Below are 25,226 nucleotides of genomic sequence, written 5' to 3'. Positions count from 1 at the left end.
ACAGGGCTTACCGTTGTTGGAGCAGAGCTGCGGGCTACTTGGGAGGGTTTATCCTATACGAGGAGGATTCTCGGCGCCGCTCGGGTGCATCTCGAGAGAGACTCTTCGGTGGTGATTGATTGGATCCAGGGGGTGGACAGGTACGGTGACGGTCATCCACTCATCCTTGAGACCAGGAGACTGGCTCAGGATATGGGTGATTTTCATGCTACACATGTGTACCGAAAGGCGAACAGAGCAGCGGACTGGGTCGCCTCCTACGTCATTCGGCATTCTGGGGAGCTTCTTTGGACATCAGTAGCTGATTGTCCCATTTCGTTGTTTTCTTTAATTCTTTTGTTATGGCTGGATGTACTCGAGTTAGAGTTATATGAACTGTTGTTTTCACCAAAAAAAAAAAAAGATAAAAATTATAAAGACATCTCCAAGGCAATTACCATGATCAGCATAAGGGATGGTCATATACGGAGCGTCCGTCCATCTCTTTCCCTAGGAATTTTTGAGAAAAAGAAAGGCAGGGAAAGAAATCTACATGTTATATGCACTTTTTGATGAACTTGGTGACACAAACATATTAGATCTTCCGCCATATTTGGGGGTTGGGTGGGCTTCACTCTCGGTTCCAAGCCCAAGGCCTAAGCATCCTTTTATTTGACAATTTGCCATTAGCAAAGCTTGTGATCTCCCCTTAGTCCAATTGAAATAGTTCGAGAATAAATTGCAGGAGTTAATAAACTACTTTAGCTATGCAATATTGTGGCCTGAGCATATATGAAGACCGTGCAAGCGTGTGTTTAGCTCCATATCAATTATTCGATGAATATGTGCTTTAACTCCATATCGGTTATTCGTTTGGTAGATTTGGATACTTATACAAGATCAAGAACTCAAATAATACATTTCAGCTAGCCATTTTGGGTGAGGTCCTGAATTATTATAAATGACATTAGAACGGATCCAACCTATAACCTTTGTGGACCAAAAGACACTGTAGCATATATTTATTAGGGGCGACCATAGGCCGATCGTAGCGCTTGTGATTAGATTTGATGAATTTAAATCGTTAGCCTGGCGAGGACGTCAAAACTTAAACGGAGGAGTATGTGAGGACTCGTGCAGGCGTGTGTTTAGTTCCATATCGATTATTAGCTGAATAGATCTTGGGTACTTACATAGAATCAAGGAACGCAAATAATATTTTCTGACTAGCTATTTTGGACAAAATCCTAGGTTGTCATAGCATGAGCTTTGATATGAGCCTAGCTCGTGATATGTCCTTAATCTTGCACGAAATTAAATAGTGAAAAAATATTGAGCTCACTTCTAATCTACTTCTCTCGACATATGTGACATGTGCTGCTTACTTCAAGGTCTGTCTTTCTTTTCCTCCTAGAATTTCATGTACAAAGCTTAGAATTAAGCTGATGAATGGTAGCAAACTCATCGTACACTGGTTTTAATGTGGGACTATTTTTTATATAGAATTTTTCCATATATACCCTTAAAACGTGCTTATCCGCCCCTTAGATAGTGAAATATGTATAGCCTCCCAGAGTTTGAACATCTTAAACAACCCTTGCAAAATCTAAAATTTGCATGCATGGCTTTTGAAAAGAATCTTAAATTTATACAGATACCCCGGTCATTAGATGACAACTTGTATAGTTTTACCATATTATTTTTGCCCTTTTCTCGCTTTCAAAGACTTAATTATGCATCTATATTTTTTAAAATGACAATTTTCATTTAGTTGTAGAAGAAAAAGAAGAAAAAGAAAGCAGATATGTACCTTTGATATAAAATTTCTAAAACATATCATGAAATTATTTCTAAAAAATGATAAATAGCAAAATAGTCAATAAAGAGGCTAGGTTGTCTTGTGGTCCAGACAAGCTAAACTTATGAATTTTTACATGATAAGAAATTATACATGCAAATCTCCAGTTTGTGGAGGAGGTACATATGCATTTTCAACTTTTTTATGGGTAATTACATAAGGGATATTTTTAGGGAAGTATGCAAAGGCACTTCTCCATAGTTATCTTAAGTTGATGAATATGGGCTGATTTTGATTATTTTCTGTAAGTTAATTAGCTTATTCTTTTCAGAGAAAAGGTGGGACAATTAATCAATCCTGTTTTGCTTAACTGTACCTTTAAGCATTTTGGTTCCCTTCTTTCAACAAAAGAAAAAGAATACACGCATTAGCTTCAATTTGGAATGCATGGTTCTCGGTTTAGCCTGTAATTGCTCAGCCAATGCACCTCTAATCCCAATGTTTCTTTTCTTTTCTTTTACCCTTGTGATATAAAGGGGATGGGGTGGATGTACCAAAGTTCGTTTAAATGACAGAGTTACATAGTTCAAAGAGCATCATAACCCAAGACAAAAACAATAACAAAATATTCAGATGAGATCTAGAATTAACTGTAATTGTAAAGCAATAGACTATGGGGCTAACCAAAGCAAAGTAGACTACAATTATCGAAAGAAATGGCCTGTCTTGTCCAATTGCACTGGTCATTTGATTGAATAAGATCATGTACCTTTTCTATTTAAACTTTGATCTTGTTTTCATAGCATTAGGAGGGCGAAAGGCAGAGACAACAGTTAGTGGCCATATTGTACTGGAGGCTAGGGAGAGGGAGTGAGCTTCTTTTCAACATTGGTTCGTTCTCTAATACAAGCTAAGCTTTGAGTACAATTTTAGCCGGTGCTTGTTGCAGCAGAGTTGGTAGAGCTGATGGAGCTGAGCATGAATGAGGCGGAAGACAGACAACTGGATTGAACTTGGATAAGGAAGGTGAATGGCAATTTATTAAAGTATGCCCTCAGCTGCTTCTCTTTTTTTCTTCCTCACCTCTCTTAAAGGCATGTAGATTCTTTTTTTCTTTTTTTTTTGGCTAAAGCGGGTAGATTATACCTGATGAGTATGGATGCATTCAAAAAAATCAGAAAACAAAATGCTTCGGAGTGCCTAGGGCAACTCTCCGTCTCCAGCCCACAAGGTACTATTGGAATGACTAGCCACATAAGCAGCCACCCAATCCGCAGCCCCATTGGCTTCTCGGAAAACATGCTTGGGCTGAAGGCCTCTCCGTCCCTTAGCATGCCCAGATATCTTGGAGCAATAGATAGTCGTGGCCATTACCCCTTGGCCCCTCCTCCCGGATCCAACTGATGACCATGGCCGAGTCACCCTCCAGGATAATAGAGCTAGTTCGTAAATCACGTCGGCAATAACGAAGGCCCGCCCAAGCAGCCTCAGCTCCGCACTGAAAACCGAGATGTCGAATAGCTGACAGCCACCTACAGCCACCACCCTAGCATACGAGTCCCGTATAACAAAACTCGTGCCTCTCCTCGTGCTTCCATCCAAGACAGACTCATCGAAGTTGATCTTGAGAAAGCTCGGATGTGAGGCCTCCCAAGTGAAAAACACTGTGTGGGGTGCTGCTAGAGTAGAATAGGAACTCCAGATGTCTCGAACTGTCAAGGTCCTTCCAATAGGTGCGATATGACTGATTTCCGCCGCTTGCGCCAGGACGCTCTCCACCACAAGTCTCGACGACGTGCTGTGTTCCCCAAAGGTTCGGGCGTTTCTTACTAGCCTGATCTGGTAGGCCGTGCAAGTCGCACTAATCACCTCTTGGCGAAGCAATGGAGACTCCGACCGTCGACATATGGCCTGTAGGAACTGATCCCTCCGGCCCCAAACCTTCCGCGGGATCCCTGCCAACCGCCAAGTCACATTCGGCCATGCGCACTGAAACATTGCATGGTCCACCATCTCATCCACACCACACTCGCCACACTCCGAGGGAATCCTCAGCCCTCGTCTGTTGAGTACTGCTCTCGTAGGAAGATGATCCCAGAGCACCTTCTAAAGAAACAATGCTTCCCTCAGATGAAGTCCCATGCGCCAGATCCAGTCACAGTCTGGCCTCGGCTCATACTCTCGTCGAAAGATGCAGGAAAGATTTTCCACCCTGATGTCAATCCTAGTCAAGGTACTCGAAATCCGGATATCTGAACCTGCACACCCTGGTACCAGTAGAAATCGGACCTTGTCCATAAGATGCTTCCCGAAAACCTAAAACAACCTAGCCTCATCCCATGTACCCCCCCCCCCCCCCCCCCGAAATAAGGAGATCACATACACGCATGCCCTCTGTTGTCTGCCACAAGGGGAGGGCATCCACCCACCAGTTACCAGCCACATCAATGCTCCGCCCATCGTCTATCAGCCATCTGGTGTGAGCCAATACAGTAGACAGGTACCTCGCTATCTCTCGCCATAGGAAGGAGCATCTCCGCCCTTCCTGGGCCGGCGCCTCAGGGCCCACCCATCTATAGCTGGCTGCCATAGTCCGACTCCAGAACCCCTGTGGCTCCAACATGAACTGGACTGCATGTCGGACGATGAGTTTCTTCCGCCTCTCCAGGAGAGACAGTACCTAAAGTCCACCTTCGCTAGACGGAAGGCAAACGCTCTCCCATGCCACTAGGTGCAACCCATAACCACCTCCATGCGAGCCCCATAAGAAGCTTCGAACTAGCCACTTAATCTTTATTAGCACTGTCTTCGGCACCACCGTGTTCGCCATATGATAGATGGGTATGGAGCCTAATACAGATCTGATCAGCGTCAATCTACCCATCAAAGATAGAGACGCTACCCGCCAACACTCCAGCCTACTTTGGACCCGTTGCACCAAACCAGTGCACTTAGCTACCCGCAACCTCCTACCAGTGATCGGAATGCCTAGGTAGCTCTAGGTCCCATCCTGCTTTGGCATCTCCAGAATCCTCCGGATCCCTCGTCTCACCTCAAGCGTCATGCTAGGGCTGAAAGAAATGGCAGATTTCTGAACATTCACTCTCTGCTCAAATGCAGCACAGTAGTCGGCTAGCACCCTTCTGAGGGCCCGTGCGTCCGCTACGTGCGCCCTTGTCAAGAGAAGACAGTCATCAGCAAAGTAAAGGCGTGTAAATTTGCACCAAGATTTGAAGTAGACTTCCGAGGCAGAAAGCGGTCCATGGTTTCACGTTCAGGATTTCTATGGTTGCACTCTACATGTGTAGGAAACCCTCAGGAAAGCCCTAAGGTCTATGTTGTTGACTGATTAATTCAATCGCTTTCGATATCTGACACTGATTAATTATCTTAATCATAAGCCAATGCATGCGATGTGAGCCATGGAGTAATACTTAGCTAACACTTCTGCAAGAATCAGTGGGCCTTAGCTGTTGCATGGTAGGTTGCTTGCCATCTCGAGTAGTGTTGAAGCAAAGGCCTTTGATGCACTACATCATTTAATAAATTGCACCTCCAAGGCCATGCTTTGCAAATTGAAGCACAATGAAGCATGTTTTCGGGTTTGCACCCTTTTAACTATCATTCATGAGCTTCACTAGTTTGCAAGCAAATTAACAAACAAGAATGCTGACTAATTATCATGAAAAACATCCTTGCACACTATCATGAAGGCCCATCCCTCCCATCCCTTCATTACCATACAATCTGGAAGGCAGGTGTCCCAGAAAAGGTCAAGGTGTTCTTGTGGTTTGCTCTCAAGAACAAACTCCATACTTGCGAAATACTAGCAAAAAAAAAGGATTGAGAGTAAGTGCAGACTACCCAATATCTTCATCAGGTGCGGTTTTTCTTAAGCCTTGTGGAGTCCAACTTCTTGCCTGAATCTTAGTAGTCGGCCTCCAAATGTTAATGCTCTTTGGACTTGGTGGCATTCAAGGAAAGTACAAGCTAACTTATGGAAAGAATGGGATCAACTTTGCATGGCTCTCATGTGGCACATATAGCACGAAAATAATGCAAGAATTTTCTTTAAAAAAAAACAAAAAGCTTGTACCACTTTTTTGTTTTGCACAAAGTCCTGCTTTGCCTTGCAGGATAACCCTTGCACAGCTAAATCATTAGATAGCCACAACTTGTCCTCATTCTATTCGTAACTTCTACTTTCTTCTTTTTCCATTCAAAATAAATAAATTAAATAGAAACTTCTGCCTTCTTCCCCTCCTTCTAATCTCTCCTCCATTGTAAATATTTTGTTTTCCTTTTAATAATAATATAGCATGGGGGAAGTTTATCACTGCCTTTCCATCAAAAAAAAAAAAAAAAGGAAGACCCATCCCCCATACTTCATCAATACACAACAACTGAACATATCCATTGCAGTGTCATTCTCTGCATCGATAATAAAAATATTGGAGGCTTTAGTTGAAAAACGACCACCTAGTCACCAGGACCCCCCCCAAAAAAAAGAGTTGAAGCCGCCTATGAAAAGAAGAAACCTCCTTGTAATCCGCAGCGGCCACTTCGCATGCAAGAACTTCCTCACTTATTTAATTGATGAATTCGAGAATGTACAGCTTATCACCACAGGCAAAGCTAACGATTGAAGGGAATAACTAGGTACAAAGGCCCCCATCTCAAGGGACATATCAATCTTAATACGTCTGTGGCTCTATGCTTAGAGATGGAGCTGTCCACAATTGCCCACTCCCCAGTATACAAAGAGTCGAAAGTGCGGATGAGCTGTAGAGATTCCGATATCAGAATATCAATGCAATCTATGGCCGGCAGATCGGATCCAATCTTAGTACATTTGTCCAAATTCTCCAGCCTCAAGATCATCTTCCCATATTCAAGGCAACCTCGAACATATATTTTATCTGAAGGGGTCAGTCCCTTGGGCTGAATGAAAGGGTACGAAAGAGAGAATTTTGTTCTACTCCCTTCCCAAGCTCTCAAATGACAGCTGAGTTCTGCACGGGTGGAAGTGAGCAAATTAGAATAAACTAGACCACTGGCATCGATTGAAGTGCAAAGCCTTCTAAACTTGGCCTAGAAGGACCACAAGGTGGTCGAGTCGCCACGGTCCCCAACAAGGTTAGCAACCATGCATACACTAATTCTAGGAGCTGGTTCCTGGTTCAATGGCCCTTCGCACGCATAACTAATGATTTTTCAAGCTCAACTTGGCTTGGTTCCAGTCTGAACTTGTAGCATGCTTGATGATTTGCCAAATAATATTCCTGATTACAGAATGCTATCCTTTCAGCAAATGCATTAGTGCAGTCATTGTAGCACTTTGCCGTGGCATATGAGCCACTCGTATTTCAATTTGGGTAGGCTGTTTCAATTTTTCCCTGAAGGTGGGGTTTTGGTGTGACCCCACGAGGATGGCAACATGATGCACATTACCGCCCTGTTCCTTTGTTGGCTTTTGTTTCCAATATTTATTTATCCAGTCTTGTCAAATTAATAATCCCCCTTGAATTAATTATAGGTAGGGGACATGTTGGCAATCAATTGGCTGCACCTGTGCATGATAATGCTACACTGCTCATAATAATCACTAGTTTGGATTCAATGTATCACTTCATTATCAGTTATCCACATATATTTATATACACCTACCAACAATCATAAATGGCTGATAGAAATAGGCTCTAACATAAACTACAGGTGGGCATCATCAGCTACTCAACCATCAGCCATTTACTGGGGAGACCTACATTGTTGGATATAGGTTCGGATTGTATCTTCTTTTGCTGGATCGCGCTTTATGCAGATCTGAAAGTACTCTGAACCTTTTCATTCATTTGTCTGCACTAATCTAAAAAAAACTATGGCGAGACCGAACAGTAGATTCATGCAAAGAAAAATGAATCCTGCTTTCGCGCGCAAAAGATACAACCTGTCCCTTAGATGACTTGGGCAGAGCGGCCTAAAAAAGGACTGCACAATTGGTACTTGCATGAATTACATAGAGGACATGAGATTTTTTTTTTTTTCTGAATTAGACATAAGGGGTAATATAGGAATATGACTGAATGAGTCTTAGCTAAATGCTTCAAGGTTAGGCCAGGACCATGGACCTCACAGATTTAAAGGAATACCATCAGCCTTTGCCACCCCACCCTGGATCAACAACCGGCACGCTGTCCCCCATCCCCACCAAGTTGCCTTGTCTTGCATGAGCACCCTTCCACTTCTTAAGCCACCTTCCCCCTTAAACAAATCCTCAATCCCTCAAACACTCCCTTTAAGAAACCCCAACTCTCCTTTTAATCCTTTTGTCTAATCCCATGCCCACGTTCCCGGCGCTGAGAAATATGTGCCTTGCTCCACCTTTCCATGCAACCCAACCCCTCCCCTTCTCTCCACTCTCCTTTCTCTATGCTGACCACATTCGGCCCCCCTCGTCCTAAATCCCAGTCAACCAGTCCCAGATCAATGCTTTTCTATATAAACCATCTTTACGAACCGCTGCGTAGGTGCCTTGCTATCGAGCCATCGTTAGCTCGTGCCTGACCTCGCCTCACGGCCTCCGCCGCCGCCGCCGCCGCCACCATCAAATTATATCATGGCCGAGACTCGGATGAACTCCATGCCCCGGCCGAAGAAGGCCGGCAAGGGGTTCACCAGGCGGTGCGCGTCGCTCGTCAAGGAGCAGCGCGCCAGGATCTACATTCTGCGTCGCTGCGCCACGATGTTGCTCTGCTGGTACATCCATGGGGATGACTAGAGTCGGGGCATGGCATGGTCTCCAACTTCATATTATCTATCTGCGTGCTTCTCTTTTCTTTTCCTTGATCTTCTTTTACGGTCTATCTAGCTGACGAATATACCAAGCAGCTTATTAATTATGAACCCTTTACCGTGTCCATGACGTGGTTTTCTTCTCTCATCTGAGTCTTGTCTATTCTTTGGTCTCTCTCTTTTTACCTTTTCCACATTTGGTGGACTGGGTTTATGATGGGTTTTAAGGAGGAGGTTTGTCGCGGCGAAGGTTTCTTTCCGCTGATTCACGTTGGCGGTGGCAACAATGACGATGGGAAGATTATATTACTTGCAGCATAGAAAGGAAAGCTGGTCTCTATGATGTTTCTCATGTTTTTCTTCCTCTCTTTAGTCGACCTTGTGTTTTTGACATGGACCGATCGAAAGGTTTCCATGTGATGACAACGCAAATATGCGACTTATATATCTAGTTGAAATGCAATGTAAAATTGACTCTGGTCTACTCTTAGTATGTTGTACTGGCTGGAAATTAATGAAATCCTTCCTTTCTTGAATCTCTCTTTGCATATTCCTTTTATCCTCGAGTTATTCTCGATTTTTCTAATAGAAGGATAAATTAATCGATCATGGTTACGATGAGTGGGCGCAGAAATTGCCAAAGGAAAAGTTGGTATATAACCACTTTGAGAACAACCATTTGATGACCACTCTAACCATCAGCTACTTCGAGGACAACCATGGTGGAACTCAAACCATATAATAAAAGAGCGCTGAAGATCTTCCAAAGCCTAGATAAATTGGCTCCTATCAGTATGCTTCAATCGTTGCCATGAGCATTGGAGTTGGACTATGAGTGCCACTTCATTAAACCAAAGTTTTCTTATGTTATGGAGTGAGACAAAAATGGGGGACAAAAAAATGAAAGAAATGCAGGGGGGCAGCTTGCTTCACGCTGCGTCATGAGACTAAAACCCGTGGGCTGGTGAAAGCGAGCAGAGAAGAACATATATTATTAAACTATGGTTCCTCGTTTGTATTTAAATGAAGCAGAGAAATGATCGGAAGTTAATTTGACTACGCATCAAATCCACATTCGCACGCGTCCTACATTGGGATTGCATGAAATTCCAAATGCATGCGCGTCCTACGTTGGAATGTGGAGACTAAGATAAATGCTACCTCTGTGTTGGTTGGTAATTCAGAGAAGCAATTAATCTGCTCATCTAAGTTATAGGATGAAACAATGGAGTAAAGTTCGATAGCTAGCCTGCGACTGTCAAAAAAGAAAGAAAGAAAGAAAGAAGAAAAAAACATGGTCTAAAAGAAATTCTTGATTAGGCCTGAAGTTTCCTTTTGCCATTGGCCAAGTGGGATCTAACTGAAACCTTCTTCCTAGTTTCCATTTCATATAGATCATAGAAAAGGATGGGAAGAGCTACATCTCCCAGCCAGGTATCCTCCCAAAACTTCACCTTAGTCCCATCTCCCACGGAGAAAACGAGACATCATCCGAACGGGTCAAGGACTTTAGAGATCTATCTCCAAAGCGAAGAGAAATTCCTTAATCACCTCTTCCTATCCGGGGAAAAATGCCATCTTGGAAGTGCAAGGGCTCAATTATATAACATTTTTCCAAACATTCATTCGTTCAGAGACACTAATAGTACCGAATCATCATAGGATAGCAACTGTTAACTACTTGCTTCATAAGATAAATATGATTTTGATGAAAGCTAGTTAACGTAAGAAGCAAAACCGGAAATGGCTCGAGAGCTTTCATGACCAGCCAGGGTTCAGGGTCTAATTGAGAGATTGTTTAAGCCTTGGAATGTAAATAATGTTATAAGTTTCTTAGGATTCTCTCTCTTTCGCTGGCCAAAACACAGTGGACCTTAGCTTAATGAGTCTCATCAAAGTTGCGCCCTTGTTAACCAGTAGACAGGCTCCATGTTTCAGAAGGAATACGATCGACCATGGATCCCAACAAGCATTCTGCATTTTTCCTTGTTACTTTTCAATTTAATTCTCAAGAGTTTCGAATCTTTAATTTGCTAGTCGTATGGTTGGAACTTCTTCAAAAAAAACGCAGAAAGAGAGATTTTTTTCCTTCTTGTCACTCTATATTGGTCATAGCAAAGAAATTTCCTGAGACATTTGGTCAAGTGGATCCCCACCTTATCCGCCATAAGCCATAAGCTTCCAACAAATCTTGATTGCATAAAACGAAAACAAATATAATGAGATGTAGTTGAGTTAACGGTCAACTAAAGCGGGTAGATGAGTAGTGATTGGAACAAATTTTGAATGTTAACTAATATGAAATTGAAAAAATCTTAAAAAATCATTAGTCATAAACTACAAAACAAGTCTAACACTATATATCCTTCTAGAACAGTTTTTTAAAAAAACAATATAAATAATGTATGTTATACTAGCCGTTGAATTAGATATTTAAGAAGAGGAGTGAAGCTGTGGAACCTCTGTGAGGTTTAGGATGTGAAGATAATATGTTGGGAATAGTGTTGTAGCTAGGATGCAAGTTTCCTAATGTGGGATTACATAACATGAATCGTGGGTGAATTGTAGTTGAGAAACTAACATATTGTCTCCTATTTTTTCAGATTATTAATCTCCGACCAAACAAGAGGTCTTTTTTGGGTTTTCTCATTGATCATGCTTTTCTCCTCTTCTTTTCCTACGAGCCAAATGAGTTCTTTGAGACTTCCTGGTTGTCTCCTATTCTACAAACTCCATGTCCTTTCATCATCAAAACTAGACATTCAATTGTCCCAAATATTTTTCAGAAAAGGGATCAACTTGGTCATCTCCAAAGTCCTGGAAAGAATTGAAACAAAAATATACAAAAGAAAAAAAAAATCAGTATCAATGAAAGCCTAAGTAACAAATAAACAAAAATATGCTTGGACTTTATTTTGATTATAGGTCAAGAAGGGATGCCGAATGCAAGAAACTGCAATTCGCAGGAATATGCATAGGATCGACATGACGGTACATGATTTGTAGGACGATCGATGTGCATTGCCCATGCCTGATGCTTGTATTTATTTCCTTTTTTCATTGTACAAGGGTGGAAGGATATATACGTGAAATGAAAACTCGGAAGGTAAATTGCATTGTAGCTGAAATAATCAAATCTAGGATATACCCATAGAAAGGGAACTAGCAAACTCTGCCGCAGGTAAAACAAGATAATGCTATCATGGGTTTAGTAGGGACTAGGAGAAGTTTCAATTATTATCATTCAATAAATTATCTCCGCCTCTAGAATTTGTTATTCGATGATCAAGTGTAGCTTTTTCTTGAGTTCCATCGAGACACCGGACTAAAATGCTTTTGAAGTTAGTTTGATGTTTATCCTTAAGCTTTCTTAGAGGATTAAAAAATATACAAGCTTAGTTCTTGAAAGAAGTTGTAGGGTTTAATTTTCATTTGAAAATAAAATACGAATCACACAATATCTATCTTGATTGGTTCGAGCTATGTTGGTTTGGAGAAGGTTGTGGATTCAAGTGCATGCCTTGATGGACACATAGCATGAAGGTTTTCTGCATGGAATCATGTAAGTCCAATTCATCTTCAACTTATACATTTTATGTAAGTCCACAAGGCTTGAGCAACTGTAACTATAGGTTCGGTTTCTAACCCAATGGGCCTAAGGTTACACATTGGCTTTACCACTGGACTCCATACTTCAGCTGCAGGTGCTGCTCCATGCCCAGCCTAAATGGCAGCCCACTCTCCCTCGACAGAACCCGGTAGGCTTAACAAAGATGTCAACTCAGGAAAGTACTACAATAAATAGGGAACTGGATAGCCATGGATGCAAATGGAGAACAAGACAACATTTTTTTTCTCCTAGAGTTTGGACAGGGAAGATAATTGCTCCTGAAGCATTCCATCTCTGAAAAGTCTAAAAGGTTCATGCATGCATGTCCTCACAAGAAAGTGGCAGGTGGAAATAAATGTTAAGTGCTTGAGAAGTCCTTGTCATGAGACGAGCCTTTCCTTCTTACCTTCCCCCACCCCCAATCCATTTCCCATCCTCCATATGATCTCAGGGCAATGAATTAGCCTTTTCAGGGGCTCAACATGCTGCCATATCACAGAGTATTAACTAAGTCACCAGCAAAAGGGCACGCAGAAGGCGTGTTAGCAATTAACATCAATTGACGATTGAAGCCATCACTGCAGGTGAGGTCAGGAATGCTTCGTTCTCCCGTGACTTCATTACAATTCGTTTGGATTTTTTTTCTTCTCGCTGAAATATTTTCTTTCTAAAAAATTGATATATGAATATATAATATTTTTAAAAATAATTTTTATATATTTGATTGACCATTAAAAAAAAGGCATATTGCAGAGTGGCCTATATTTGGTTAAGCATTTACTTTTTTGTAAAAGTTGTGTAAAATAAGATTTTATCTCTTTCTATCCCAAAGCTTAAGAGCATTTTTTTTAAAAAAAATCTTCGAATTTCTAGCCGGTAAGAATAGGATTTTTCCATATTCCACATTTTTTTTAATGAAATATGAGAATCTTATTCTTATGAGAAAGCAATCTTCTCATTTTTCTTTTTTGAAAATTTTAACCAACATATTTTTTTTATTTTTTTGTTGATCTTTTTTTTTTACTACAAATCAAACAAGTTGTTAATAATTTATTTTTGAATTAATTTGGGAGATGAATAGTTTATCGTTTCCAACATCTCAAATTGTATACATAGTATAGATTGGATTTCTTGTGCTGGGGTTTGGAGGAAGAGTATCCAAGGCTTCCATGAGGTGGAGATAAGTTTGGTGGCGGTTATGGAGCAAGATCTTGTCGGGCGGAATAACCGAGAAAGCAAAGGGAATTTGATTCTTTGGACACACTTGAGGGGTCTGCTCCTTGAATAAAGGGAACTTGATCTCTGTCCCTCTCTCTCTCTCTCTCTCATCACATAAAGGTTGGATTCGATATGAATTGGGCCAAATGTCTGTCAAACCAAACTCAACCTTTTTATTAGCAAGTAACACGATTCGATCTACATTAGCTATTTGAGAAACAGGCCAAATCAAATTAAGCAAGTTAAATGAGTCTTAAATAATCTAAAAGGTCTTGAACAGGTTATAAATTGAATCATGACCCCTTTCAATTATTAAACAAATCAAAACAAGCTAAACATGTACTCGATTCATTTAGCAATGAATTAAATCGAGCCGATCTATGTACTTCCCTTATGACAAATCTGAATTTGTTTAAATCGGTCAATTGCTAGTCGGATTGGCGGATCAAGTCACAAGTTGCCACCCTTTTTTCTCTCATATATACAGGCGCAAAATCATTTTACTTATTATACATGTTCCAGCTCGTTGAAAAAATCTCCTAGCGGTTGTACAAGAAATTTAGGTTTAGATTTCGCAGTTATTAGGATTTGAAGATTAGAAGTATTTCGAGAAAAAGCTATCCTCATTAGTAAAAAACAAGCACATGCCAAAAAAAAAATGAAAAACATCTATCTGGGTGTTTTCAGCCTTCTCTGATTCAAATTGGCCTCTCTGTAGACATATTTGGCCTAAGAGGCAACATCTCTACCTATCATGGCCCAAATATCTCGGAGCAGTAGATGGCAGCCTCTCATGCCATCCATGCACCTTGGAATTCACCAATCACTATAGCCAAATCATCTTTAAGCAAAACTATATTGGCTTACTGTCACGCCCCGAACCCAGCATCCGGGTCCGGTACGCGACCGGCCGCATGAGCCCTAGAGCAGTGCCCTAAAGATCATGCAAGGCCTATGATTAACAAAAATTCCAATAAATCCACAACTAATTTAGAAATTCAAATAGACAAATCCGACATGTCCAAATAAATAAATTAGTTTAATTACGAGCTCTTCAAATGTTCATCGACATCAAAGAAGGATAAACAACTAACTAACTAATGACTCTGGTGCTCGCACTCTGCGCCCATCCCATCCAAAACTATGCATCCTGCAACTCTGGTAAAGAAAAAGAAGAAAAAGGGGGTGAGCTTTACAGCCCAGTAAGAATCCCTACACATCCATACCAACACAATAATAATATGAATTCGAAAACCACAACAAATCGATGCACATTTCATGAAATCATAAACAGTTTCCATAAGACTCAAATAATCAATATAATTATGAACATCAAGCATCAATAAAAGTCCATAATTATACATCAAACATCAATGAAAATCTGGCCACATAAGAATGATATAGTATATATATAGCTTATAAATCACTATGACTATTTTCAATGCTTTTTCTTCCCATTCCATGTTAACTTGATCCGGATCAATTATCTTTCCGACTTTGGGCTACATCCCGGTCACGTTTCCGGCCCGTGACGGAGCAATCGATAGTATCACATTTTCGGCCTGTGATGGGGCAATCGATAGTGTCACATTTCCAGCCTGTGACGGGGCAATCGATAGTATCACATTTCCAGCCTGTGACGGGGCAATCGATAATATCACATTTCCAGCCTGTGATGGGGCAATCAATAATAACGAGATAAGCCCAAAGTCCCTGTTCATTTAATCAATTCACAAACACATATCCATTCCCTTTTCCACTTTATCCGACCTAGACTAACTATGGTCACGTTTTCAGCCCGTGACAGGGCAATCAATATAACATGGTTAGTCCATGCCACCACATCCATAAATCCAATTATGCAGATATAGGTTATACACATACATGCATCCATCATAATTCCAATCACAAGCCAACACGACCAAAATATAATTTAATATAAACTATTTTTTGCTTTGTTTGGATCATAGCATATCAAACATATATATAGTGCAAAATATTTATATCATGTAGGATTGGCGTACAAGAAATCTTACAGAAATTGTAGACAGACTCAAATACAGATCTGGATCACAACCTACGAGCTGGGGTGCTGAGTCCCCTGATCAAAACCTCCTGGCACCGCTGACTCTTCCCCTACAACATCAATTATAAATCACAAACTAAATTATTTAATATTTTATTCTAAACCATAATTCACATCTACTATGGGGTCCATCACCAGGTCCCCAAACATCTCAATCCCTCCAGATCTAGGACAGTTGGGGTGGTCTGACTCCCACCTTGCACCATCGGCCTATGTCGTCGCCAGCCGTGGCCGCAGCCATGCCGGCGACGATGGCCGGTCCCGATGAAGAGACCAACATAAAGGGATGATTCCTCTCTCTTCATGGTTGGGAATACATCTCCCTCCCTCAAATCCTTTTTGATCCAAGGGCAACAACCATGGTGGCTGTGCCCTCTCCTTCCCCAACCCGACAACACCACTGGCCGAACCATCGCCGGCCGCCATTGTTGCAGCTGCCGGCGATGGTGACCGGCCAAGGGAAGAAGAGAAGAGGCTTTTCCTCTTTCTTCTCCAAGAACCGGCAACCCTCCTTCCTCCCTTCCCCCTCCCCCATCATCCACGGAAGACCCGCACGGATCCTCGCAGCCACCGTGATGGTGGCTCGGCCCCCACCCGACGGCACCCAGCTGCCGTCGTCGCCGCCGGGTGGCCAACCGACGAGGGAAAGAGGAGGAGAGGATGGGATCCCGAGGAAGAAGACCTCGGATCCACCCTCCCTCATCACATACACAGCCTAGAAAACCCTCTCTGACCCTCACACACCCGACCAACCCCGCCGCCATGGATCCCGGCCAACCCGACGGCCGGCGGCGGCCAAAAACCGGAAAGAAGGGGCCGAAACAGGGGTACCCTGTTTTGGATCCCTCTCCGACGGTTTTGGCGGCCAAAACCCCTCCAATGCCACCCTAAATCTAGCAAATGACATGCAAGGAGAGGAACCACACTTACCTCGGTCCGACGGGATGTTCCGGCGATCTTTTCGGCAAGAGATGGGTGGAAGAATCCGTGAGCAATCCGGATTACAAATCACCGAAGAAAAGAGGAGGGCTTCCCCGCAGCCGCCCGGATCTCGGGTCTCCGGCGCTCGGTCTCCTCCGGCGAGTCACCTCTCCAATGCCGCCGCCGCCGTCGTCGCCCCTTGCCCCCCTCCCTTCGTCCACCACGATCGTGCCTAGGGCACGATCGTGATAAGGGGATGGGCCCGGTCTTTTCGGGCCGGCCCGTCCCCCTTTTCTTTTTTTTTTCTTTTTTTTTTCAGGGTATTACATACTCTTCCCCTTAAAAAAAAATTTCGTCCTCGAAATTAACTTACTTAAAGCCTCAAACTTTAAAAATATGCATCCGTTATATCATCCCTGAGATCTCAAATAGTCTCCCTCTCGGAGTACCTACTCACAAGATTTTGACATACAAAAATCACAGCATCTCAAAACTTGATCCTTTCTATTTATCACATGTAGTAAGTTCTTTTGATCTCCTTCAAAAGAATTCCAAACTCCCAACCTTGGATTAAAATGCCATAATTATATCCCAAAGAAATTAATTTCTCTTGATTCTACATAGAGATCATAATCGGCTAAACATAAATAAGAGAAGGCTTTAGCATCAAATGCTCTTCATAATCTATAATCCTCCTTCTTCTCTTAACATCGCTCATGATTTAATGATCAACCTTTGTTTTAGGAAAACCTCAAACCTTTTCAAATTGGTAGATTAACAATGTCGGAGCTAGGAGTAGGAGATTCATGTTAAAACATTCCAAGTCTAAAACCAACCAAGGAATCATCAACCGTTAACACTAAATTTAACATGCCCAAGTTTCTTCCAAAGGTTGTCAACAAAAGAAGAACCCATTGGTGAAAGTTACATAGCTACCTCTAGATCATCCATAGAATCAACACCATTCTCCTCTACTAGAAACTAACTCAAGTGTTCCATCATAATACCTTTTACATCAAATATTAATGTCCTTAACCAATTTCAAAATAACTCAAACCACCACACTTCCGCTGTGCACTCTGATTTAATCCATTAAATACTCTAAGGTCTCTAAATGATTTATGACCAAAATATCACTTTGCACTAGGAATAAGAAAATCCAGATTTCAAAACTTTAATTGAAATTTATGTAGAAGATACTAACCATAACTAACCCTCAAGCCATTAATCAAGTTTAAGGTCACTACATGATCTCCACAACTTAGAATCCAAAATATCCAGATTTAATTAACTCTGGATTTCTTAGCAATTCAATTACATAATTTAGATTAACCTTCCTTCCAAAAGAATTTACTTCAAATTCAATGGGTTAAAAATCATTGAGCCAATATCACTATGATTAGAAATTAACTCTATCAACCTTCAAATCTTTCTTCACCAAGATTTTTAATATGTATGATCAATGCTACATATGATAACTCACATAAGCATCTCAAAATCTAAATCTCTACTCAATGGCAAAGATTCCTAGTTAGATCATAAATCTACACTTTAGTTCAAGTTAACACATCCAATAGTCTCCAACAATTATAAGAAAAATTCAGTAGCCCAATCCAAATATATGAATTCAATAATTAGAATTTCCCCATCAATATGCCAACTCAATAGCCTCAAAATAAAATCAAATATATCAATAGGAAATAGACCTATTTGTAATATCCAAACATGCCAATACCACATACAGATTCACATACATATTCAACTTCGAAGAACATTCCTTTCAATATTATGAAATCTTCTTAGCTCACTCCAATACTATGGAAGATCTACGTACAAATCCCACTATAATAACTAGTAGCAAAACCAAAAGTACGATCACATCATAACCCATATCAAGTTTGAACTTTCAGGTCATTTAAATAATATCTGAATATGGTACAACCGATATGGCATTGTTGACCTTCGTACAGTTATCTTAGGTCAAACCTCTTTTTTTTTATCATGATCAAAGACAATTTATACTTTCCTTCCACACTCATCGAAAACCAAACCCGATGCATACATTTTATCACTATGCCCAGTGATCTTACACCCTAAGCACCGAATTTAATTGTCACGTCCCAAATGATCATAATCTTAAGCTATGATATTTTTCTGTCACAATCTCTAATGATCTTAAACGTCAAACTCTAATGCCACTAAGGCTACAGTCCCTAGTGGTCTTAAACCTTAGATTACAATATCATTCCTGTTACAATCTCAGGTGATTATAAACCAAGGCTCTGATAGTTTTTCTATCATAATTCTCCACTCACACTCACCTGAACCTAAACCCAAGGATACCTAAACCTTAAGCTCTGATACCACTCTGTCACGCCCCGAACCCAGCACCCGGGTCCGGTACGCGACCGGCCGCATGAGCCCTAGAGCAGTGCCCTAAAGATCATGCAAGGCCTATGATTAACAAAAATTCCAATAAATCCACAACTAATTTAGAAATTCAAATAGACAAATCCGACATGTCCAAATAAATAAATTAGTTCAATTACGAGCTCTTCAAATGTTCATCGACATCAAAGAAGGATAAACAACTAACTAACTAATGACTCTGGTGCTCGCACTCTGCGCCCATCCCATCCAAAACTATGCATCCTGCAACTCTGGTAAAGAAAAAGAAGAAAAAGGGGGGTGAGCTTTACAGCCCAGTAAGAATCCCTACACATCCATACCAACACAATAATAATATGAATTCGAAAACCACGACAAATCGATGCACATTTCATGAAATCATAAACAGTTTCCATAAGACTCAAATAATCAATATAATTATGAACATCAAGCATCAATAAAAGTCCATAATTATACATCAAACATCAATGAAAATCTGGCCACATAAGAATGATATAGTATATATATAGCTTATAAATCACTATGACTATTTTCAATGCTTTTTCTTCCCATTCCATGTTAACTTGATCCGGATCAATTATCTTTCCGACTTTGGGCTACATTCCGGTCACGTTTCCGGCCCGTGACGGGGCAATCGATAGTATCACATTTCCGGCCTGTGATGGGGCAATCGATAGTGTCACATTTCCAGCCTGTGACGGGGCAATCGATAGTATCACATTTCCAGCCTGTGACGGGGCAATCGATAATATCACATTTCCAGCCTGTGATGGGGCAATCAATAATAACGAGATAAGCCCAAAGTCCCTGTTCATTTAATCAATTCACAAACACACATCCATTCCCTTTTCCACTTTATCCGACCTAGACTAACCATGGTCACGTTTCCAGCCCGTGACAGGGCAATCAATATAACATGGTTAGTCCATGCCACCACATCCATAAATCCAATTATGCAGATATAGGTTATACACATACATGCATCCATCATAATTCCAATCACAAGCCAACACGACCAAAATATAATTTAATATAAACTATTTTTTGCTTTGTTTGGATCATAGCATATCAAACATATATATAGTGCAAAATATTTATATCATGTAGGATTGGCGTACAAGGAATCTTACAGAAATTGTAGACAGACTCAAATACAGATCTGGATCACAACCTACGAGCTGGGGTGCTGAGTCCCCTGATCAAAACCTCCTAGCACCGCTGACTCTTCCCCTACAACATCAATTATAAATCATAAACTAAATTATTTAATATTTAAATATTCTAAACCATAATTCACATCTACTATGGGGTCCATCACCAGGTCCCCAAACATCTCAATCCCTCCAGATCTAGGACAGTCGGGGTGGCCTGACTCCCACCTTGCACCATCGGCCTATGTCGTCGCCAGCCGTGGCCGCAGCCATGCCGGCGACGATGGCCGGTCCCGATGAAGAGACCAACATAAAGGGATGATTCCTCTCTCTTCATGGTTGGGAATACATCTCCCTCCCTCAAATCCTTTTTGATCCAAGGGCAACAACCATGGTGGCTGTGCCCTCTCCTTCCCCAACCCGACAACACCACTGGCCGAACCATCGCCGGCCGCCATTGTTGCAGCCGCCGGCGATGGTGACCGGCCAAGGGAAGAAGAGAAGAGGCTTTTCCTCTTTCTTCTCCAAGAACCGGCAACCCTCCTTCCTCCCATCCCCCTCCCCCATCATCCACGGAAGACCCGCACGGATCCTCGCAGCCACCGTGATGGTGGCTCGGCCCCCACCCGACGGCACCCAGCTGCCGTCGTCGCCGCCGGTGGCCAACCGACGAGGGGAAGAGGAGGAGAGGATGGGATCCCGAGGAAGAAGACCTCGGATCCACCCTCCCTCATCACATACACAGCTTAGAAAACCCTCTCTGACCCTCACACACCCGACCAACCCCGCCGCCATGGATCCCGGCCAACCCGGCGGCCGGCGGCGGCCAAAAACCGGAAAGAAGGGGCCGAAACAGGGGTACCCTGTTACGGATCCCTCTCCGACGGTTTTGGCGGCCAAAACCCCTCCAACGCCACCCTAAATCTAGCAAATGACATGCAAGGAGAGGAACCACACTTACCTCGATCCGACGGGATGTTCCGGCGATCTTTCCGGCAAGAGATGGGTGGAAGAATCCGTGAGCAATCCGGATTACAAATCACCGAAGAAAAGAGGAGGGCTTCCCCGCAGCCGCCCGGATCTCGGGTCTCCGGCGCTCGGTCTCCTCCGGCGAGTCACCTCTCCAATGCCGCCGCCGCCGTCTTCGCCCCTTGCCCCCCTCCCTTTTTTTTTTTTTTTTTTTTTTGCTAATGCGGGTGGATCAGACCTGACGAGACCGGATACACCCAATAAAGTCAGAAAATAAAATACCTCGGAGTGCCAAAGGCAACTCCCCATCGCCACTCCATAAGGTGCCTCCGGAGTGAGAAGCTACATACGCAGCTACCCAATCCGCAGCACCATTACCTTCACGGTAAATATGCTTGGCCCGAAAGGCCCATCCATCCCTCGCCATAACCCAAATGTCACGGAGCAAGGGATGGTCACACCCGCCACGCCTTGGACCCCCCTGGATCCAACTGACAATGGTGGCTGAGTCACCCTCCAGGATAATGGACCTAGCCCGTAAGACACACCGGGCATGGCGAAGGCCTGCCCAGGCTGCTGTCAGCTCCGCGCTGGGAACTGAAGTGTCAAATAACTGACTGCCACCGGCAGCCACAACCCTGGCACATGGGTCCCGGATAACAAAACCCGCGCCTCCCCGCGTGCCACCATCCAAAACAGACCCATCAAAGTTGACCTTGAGGAAACTCGGGGGTGGGGGCTCCCAGGTGAAAAATACCGTACGAGAGGCTGCCGAAGCAGAGTGGGAACCCCAGGTGTCCCGAGCTATCAAGGTCCCTCCAACAGGGATAGTGTAACACAGCTCCGCCGCCTGAGCGCGGGCACTCTCGACAACAAATCGCGGCGACATACGTCGTTCGCTGAAGGTACGAGCATTCCTGGCCAACCAGATCTGGTAGGCAATACAGATAGCTCGGACAGCCTCCTGACGCAGCACCAAGGACTCCGATCCCTAACGCACGGCCTGTAAGAACAGGTCCCTACATCGCCATACCACCGGTGGAACCCCTGCCCCCCTCCCTTCGTCCACCACGATCGTGCCTAGGGCACGATCGTGATAAGGGGATGGGCCCGGTCTTTTCGGGCCGGCCCGTCCCCCTTTCCTTTTTTTTTTTTTCTTTTTTTTTTTCAGGGTATTACACTTACAATATGCGTTGGGCTTGACAGCTCCTTCGGAGTTTGGAGTTGCCCCGGTCTCATGTTTGGCCCGGATTATGTTTAGGCACTGAATAAAGAACCATTTCTCGATTAACTTTTATCATCGGTATTCACCCGTTAAACACCTAACAATAAATAACTTTATTCGCTGTTTGGTCGGTGCTTCCACTGTTGGTTAAATAAAATAAGGGAAAAGGTGAAAAAGCTGAGAGCGCTGCAGAGAGTTTTGGGTGATTAAAATTATTTCACCGTCCGTCCTGAAAAAAATTTAACTTGGTTAATTGACAGAATAAATTGATTAGTGTTTGGCTGGTTGACTGGATAACTTTATATTGTCCACACTCTAGCAAGAATCTAGATACAGTCTAAATAACTGATATAATTTGTATGATTGATTAAGCAATAGTTATTGTCATCTTTTGGCTTAAGAGAAAGATAAAATAATGCTTGTAGAGGGGCATTTACTAGGAAGCTGGGAGGACTATGGGTCAAGATTAATCAATTATTGGCACAGAGAACATGATTTGAGGATTGGAGGAATAGAAGGGTCATCTTATGGCAAAAAAAACAATGAATTAGTTTTTTCTTAAATTATAAGCAAATTTTGCTTTTGTTTGTGACTGAAGAAAAGAGAAATCTAAGTCAAGTGTGGTCTATAAACTCAAGTCCTCTTTGGAAGCTTGATTAAGTTAATTCCTGAAATAGACATATATCTCAAAAGTAAGAAAAGGGGCAGCAATTTTTATATGAAAAAAATCAGTGGAAGAAGCATTTGGATCATGCAGTTCTGAAAAAAAAACTGAGATGCCATCTTCCTTCTGAAAGGTGATGCTTTACATTGTACTATCGTATGAATCAAATTGTCTCATATCTGCACCCTCTCTCTCTCTCTCTCTCCCTCCCCCAACTCCTCTGCCTCTAGTGTAGAACAAAGTAGAAGACAAACAAAATAAGAGTGCCTTGACATGATATTATATGTGTAGGGTAACTTTGCCCCTCCCACGTCTATTGCATTCTGTTTGTTGTTCAAAAATTCTTTATTTAAATCTTTGAATCCTTTGCTTTTGTGGTAAATAAAAGAAATGATGATTTTCTTAAATAAGATCATAAGAAGCTCCTAATGAATCAACATACATGAGTACCTTGACTTATTGAGTTAGTTCCCCTACCACAAAAGAAAAATTAAATCCAACACTGTATACACTGTATGCACCATGTAGCCATGCAACAAGCCAATCACCTCATCTCTTTTCTGTGAACTTTACTCATCATGCACGACAATATTGGTACATGCGGTGTAGGGTATAATTTCTCGCCATGGAGTCCCTTTGCCGCTTTAGTAAACATAGGAAGAAACAAAAAGATGAAAAAAAAAAAAAAAGGAAACCGAAAGGCAATATAATCTCTGAAACAGCTAAAGTACAATTTCGAGTTGGGTTAGGAACTTAGGAGCTATGCTATGTGAGCGGTTCATTGGAAACCTCGGCATGGGTGTGGTGGCAAATGTTGTTTATATGTATATTTAGCTAATAAGACTGTTCATAGATGTGAATGCTTCTGGCTAATGGATACGGTTGGATGACGTCCATGGGCAATGTTAAACTCACACTCTAAAACCAAGTTAAAATCACCACTTGTCCCAAAAGCTTAAATTGATAGGATGAGATAGATTTATTTATATATTTCATATTTTCTTACAGGCTAGGCAAGTTAAGGTTAGTTCTATTTATGCCTATAATCTTAATCTTTTTGACTAATATAGATGATAAGCGGCAGAGATGGATATTCGTACATTCTGCATGGAGGATATGAACCATACGGTGGAGACTTTTATGGTAGGCTTAGACCAAATGCTGCTCGTCCTTTGTGTGGCCTCTATTCTGGAACTTTTCAGCTTCTTTTTTTTTTTTTTTGTGAACGTATGGACATATAAGGTGTGGTGATGTAGATGAAAAATTAAGAGGCTTAGTGGATGGGGTATGGCTTCAAACAGATTTACAGGATAAAGAGTCCCTTTTTTTTCATTAGAATCTCACTTGTATATTTTCCAGGGAACTATATTGAGGGTCTCCTCTTTGGTCGAGGAGTGTGGCCTCTCAACAGGGACTAGGAATTCCTGTGCTCAATCACTGTGAGTGAAGCCGAAACTGCCACTTGATCACTGAATTAAAGATAGTAATAATGGATTTTCTGATCCAGAATATGAGATAGCCGACGTGAGTTTTTGCCTTGACATATAACACGAGTGCTTTAATTATTTTTTGCAGGTGCTAAATGTCTTCTAGCATTATTCTTTGTATACCAAAGCATAAGCTACTCTTGAAACCCCGGAAATGGTAGTTCATATGATTTTCTCATCCCATTCTCTATTTCGAGAAGGGACAAAGAGATTACGGAAATGATTAGATTCATGATTTTGGATGATTTTCCTCATTTCGGTTTTGAGGATTATCAGACCGTAGATATTTATCGTGAAGCTAATGTGGTGGTTGATCGGCTCACTAACAAGAGGAGAGCAATGAAATAGAATGTTAGCTTTTCTTTTCGAGTTTGTATATTGTTCTTTCTATTCAGATAACTCGTTATATGTTTTTACATTTTTGATCTATTAAAAGCAAAAAAAAAGTTCGATGCATTAGAGAATATCATTCAATGACATGTAATTCAAAAATTTGTATGCATTGTGCTCAATTTCAGAGGAAAAGTAAATTTCAACTGCTTTTGGAAATTAGATCATGCATCTTCAGCTAATCATTATGATGGCTTTAGCTAAAGCAACCTTGATAACACTTCTCCAAATTTTTCTCTCTTTTCTCGCGTAAATATGTGCACATGGCCTTCATGCTATTTTATGTGATTTCTTTCCCTTACAAATAAAATTGATAGTAATTGTTTTGATATTTAATAAAAATATCATTGTCAAATATAATTTTAAATAATATTTTTTGACAAACTAAGAATATTTTGGCAACTTAATTCAATTGACAAAATATATTTGATATATTCCTCTATTATTTTATAATTTGATATAAATAACAAGAGCAAAATAATAGAGGCATTGCTCCATTATATCATGGATTCAAATTTTCATTTAGA

The 25,226-nt window shown here is 41.7% G+C and overlaps 1 protein-coding gene and 2 long non-coding RNA genes across 4 annotated transcripts; 1 reads left to right on the top strand and 2 right to left on the bottom strand.

Annotated features, from left to right (window-relative positions):
• The first annotated feature begins 8,104 nt into the window (after positions 1-8,104).
• Positions 8,105-9,105, top strand: LOC103717792 (small polypeptide DEVIL 19-like). Its single transcript, XM_017845363.4, has one exon. The coding sequence runs from the start codon at positions 8,394-8,396 to the stop codon at positions 8,553-8,555; it is 162 nt and encodes a 53-aa protein (XP_017700852.1). The 5' UTR covers positions 8,105-8,393; the 3' UTR covers positions 8,556-9,105.
• A 5,165-nt stretch (positions 9,106-14,270) lies between these two features.
• Positions 14,271-16,614, bottom strand: LOC149753449 (uncharacterized). 2 transcript variants are annotated; one of them, XR_016413129.1, is made up of 3 exons: positions 16,414-16,614; positions 15,434-15,533; positions 14,271-15,067 (listed from the first exon to the last, which is right to left on the bottom strand). It is a non-coding gene; the product is annotated as an uncharacterized LOC149753449 (long non-coding RNA). The 2 variants fall into 2 exon arrangements; XR_016413128.1 differs by having other exon boundaries at positions 14,271-14,555.
• Positions 16,615-18,924: 2,310 nt separating this feature from the next.
• Positions 18,925-20,508, bottom strand: LOC148703353 (uncharacterized). The gene is made up of 2 exons (XR_015986951.2): positions 19,944-20,508; positions 18,925-19,064 (listed from the first exon to the last, which is right to left on the bottom strand). It is a non-coding gene; the product is annotated as an uncharacterized LOC148703353 (long non-coding RNA).
• Positions 20,509-25,226: the final 4,718 nt, after the last annotated feature.

This window comes from Phoenix dactylifera, chromosome 5 (assembly GCF_051530095.1).
Source record: "Phoenix dactylifera cultivar Ajwa chromosome 5, Ajwa_hap1_PhDact_Kaust_v1.1, whole genome shotgun sequence".
In the NCBI taxonomy this organism is placed as follows: domain Eukaryota; kingdom Viridiplantae; phylum Streptophyta; class Magnoliopsida; order Arecales; family Arecaceae; genus Phoenix; species Phoenix dactylifera.
This window is presented reverse-complemented; position numbering and strand designations above follow the sequence as displayed.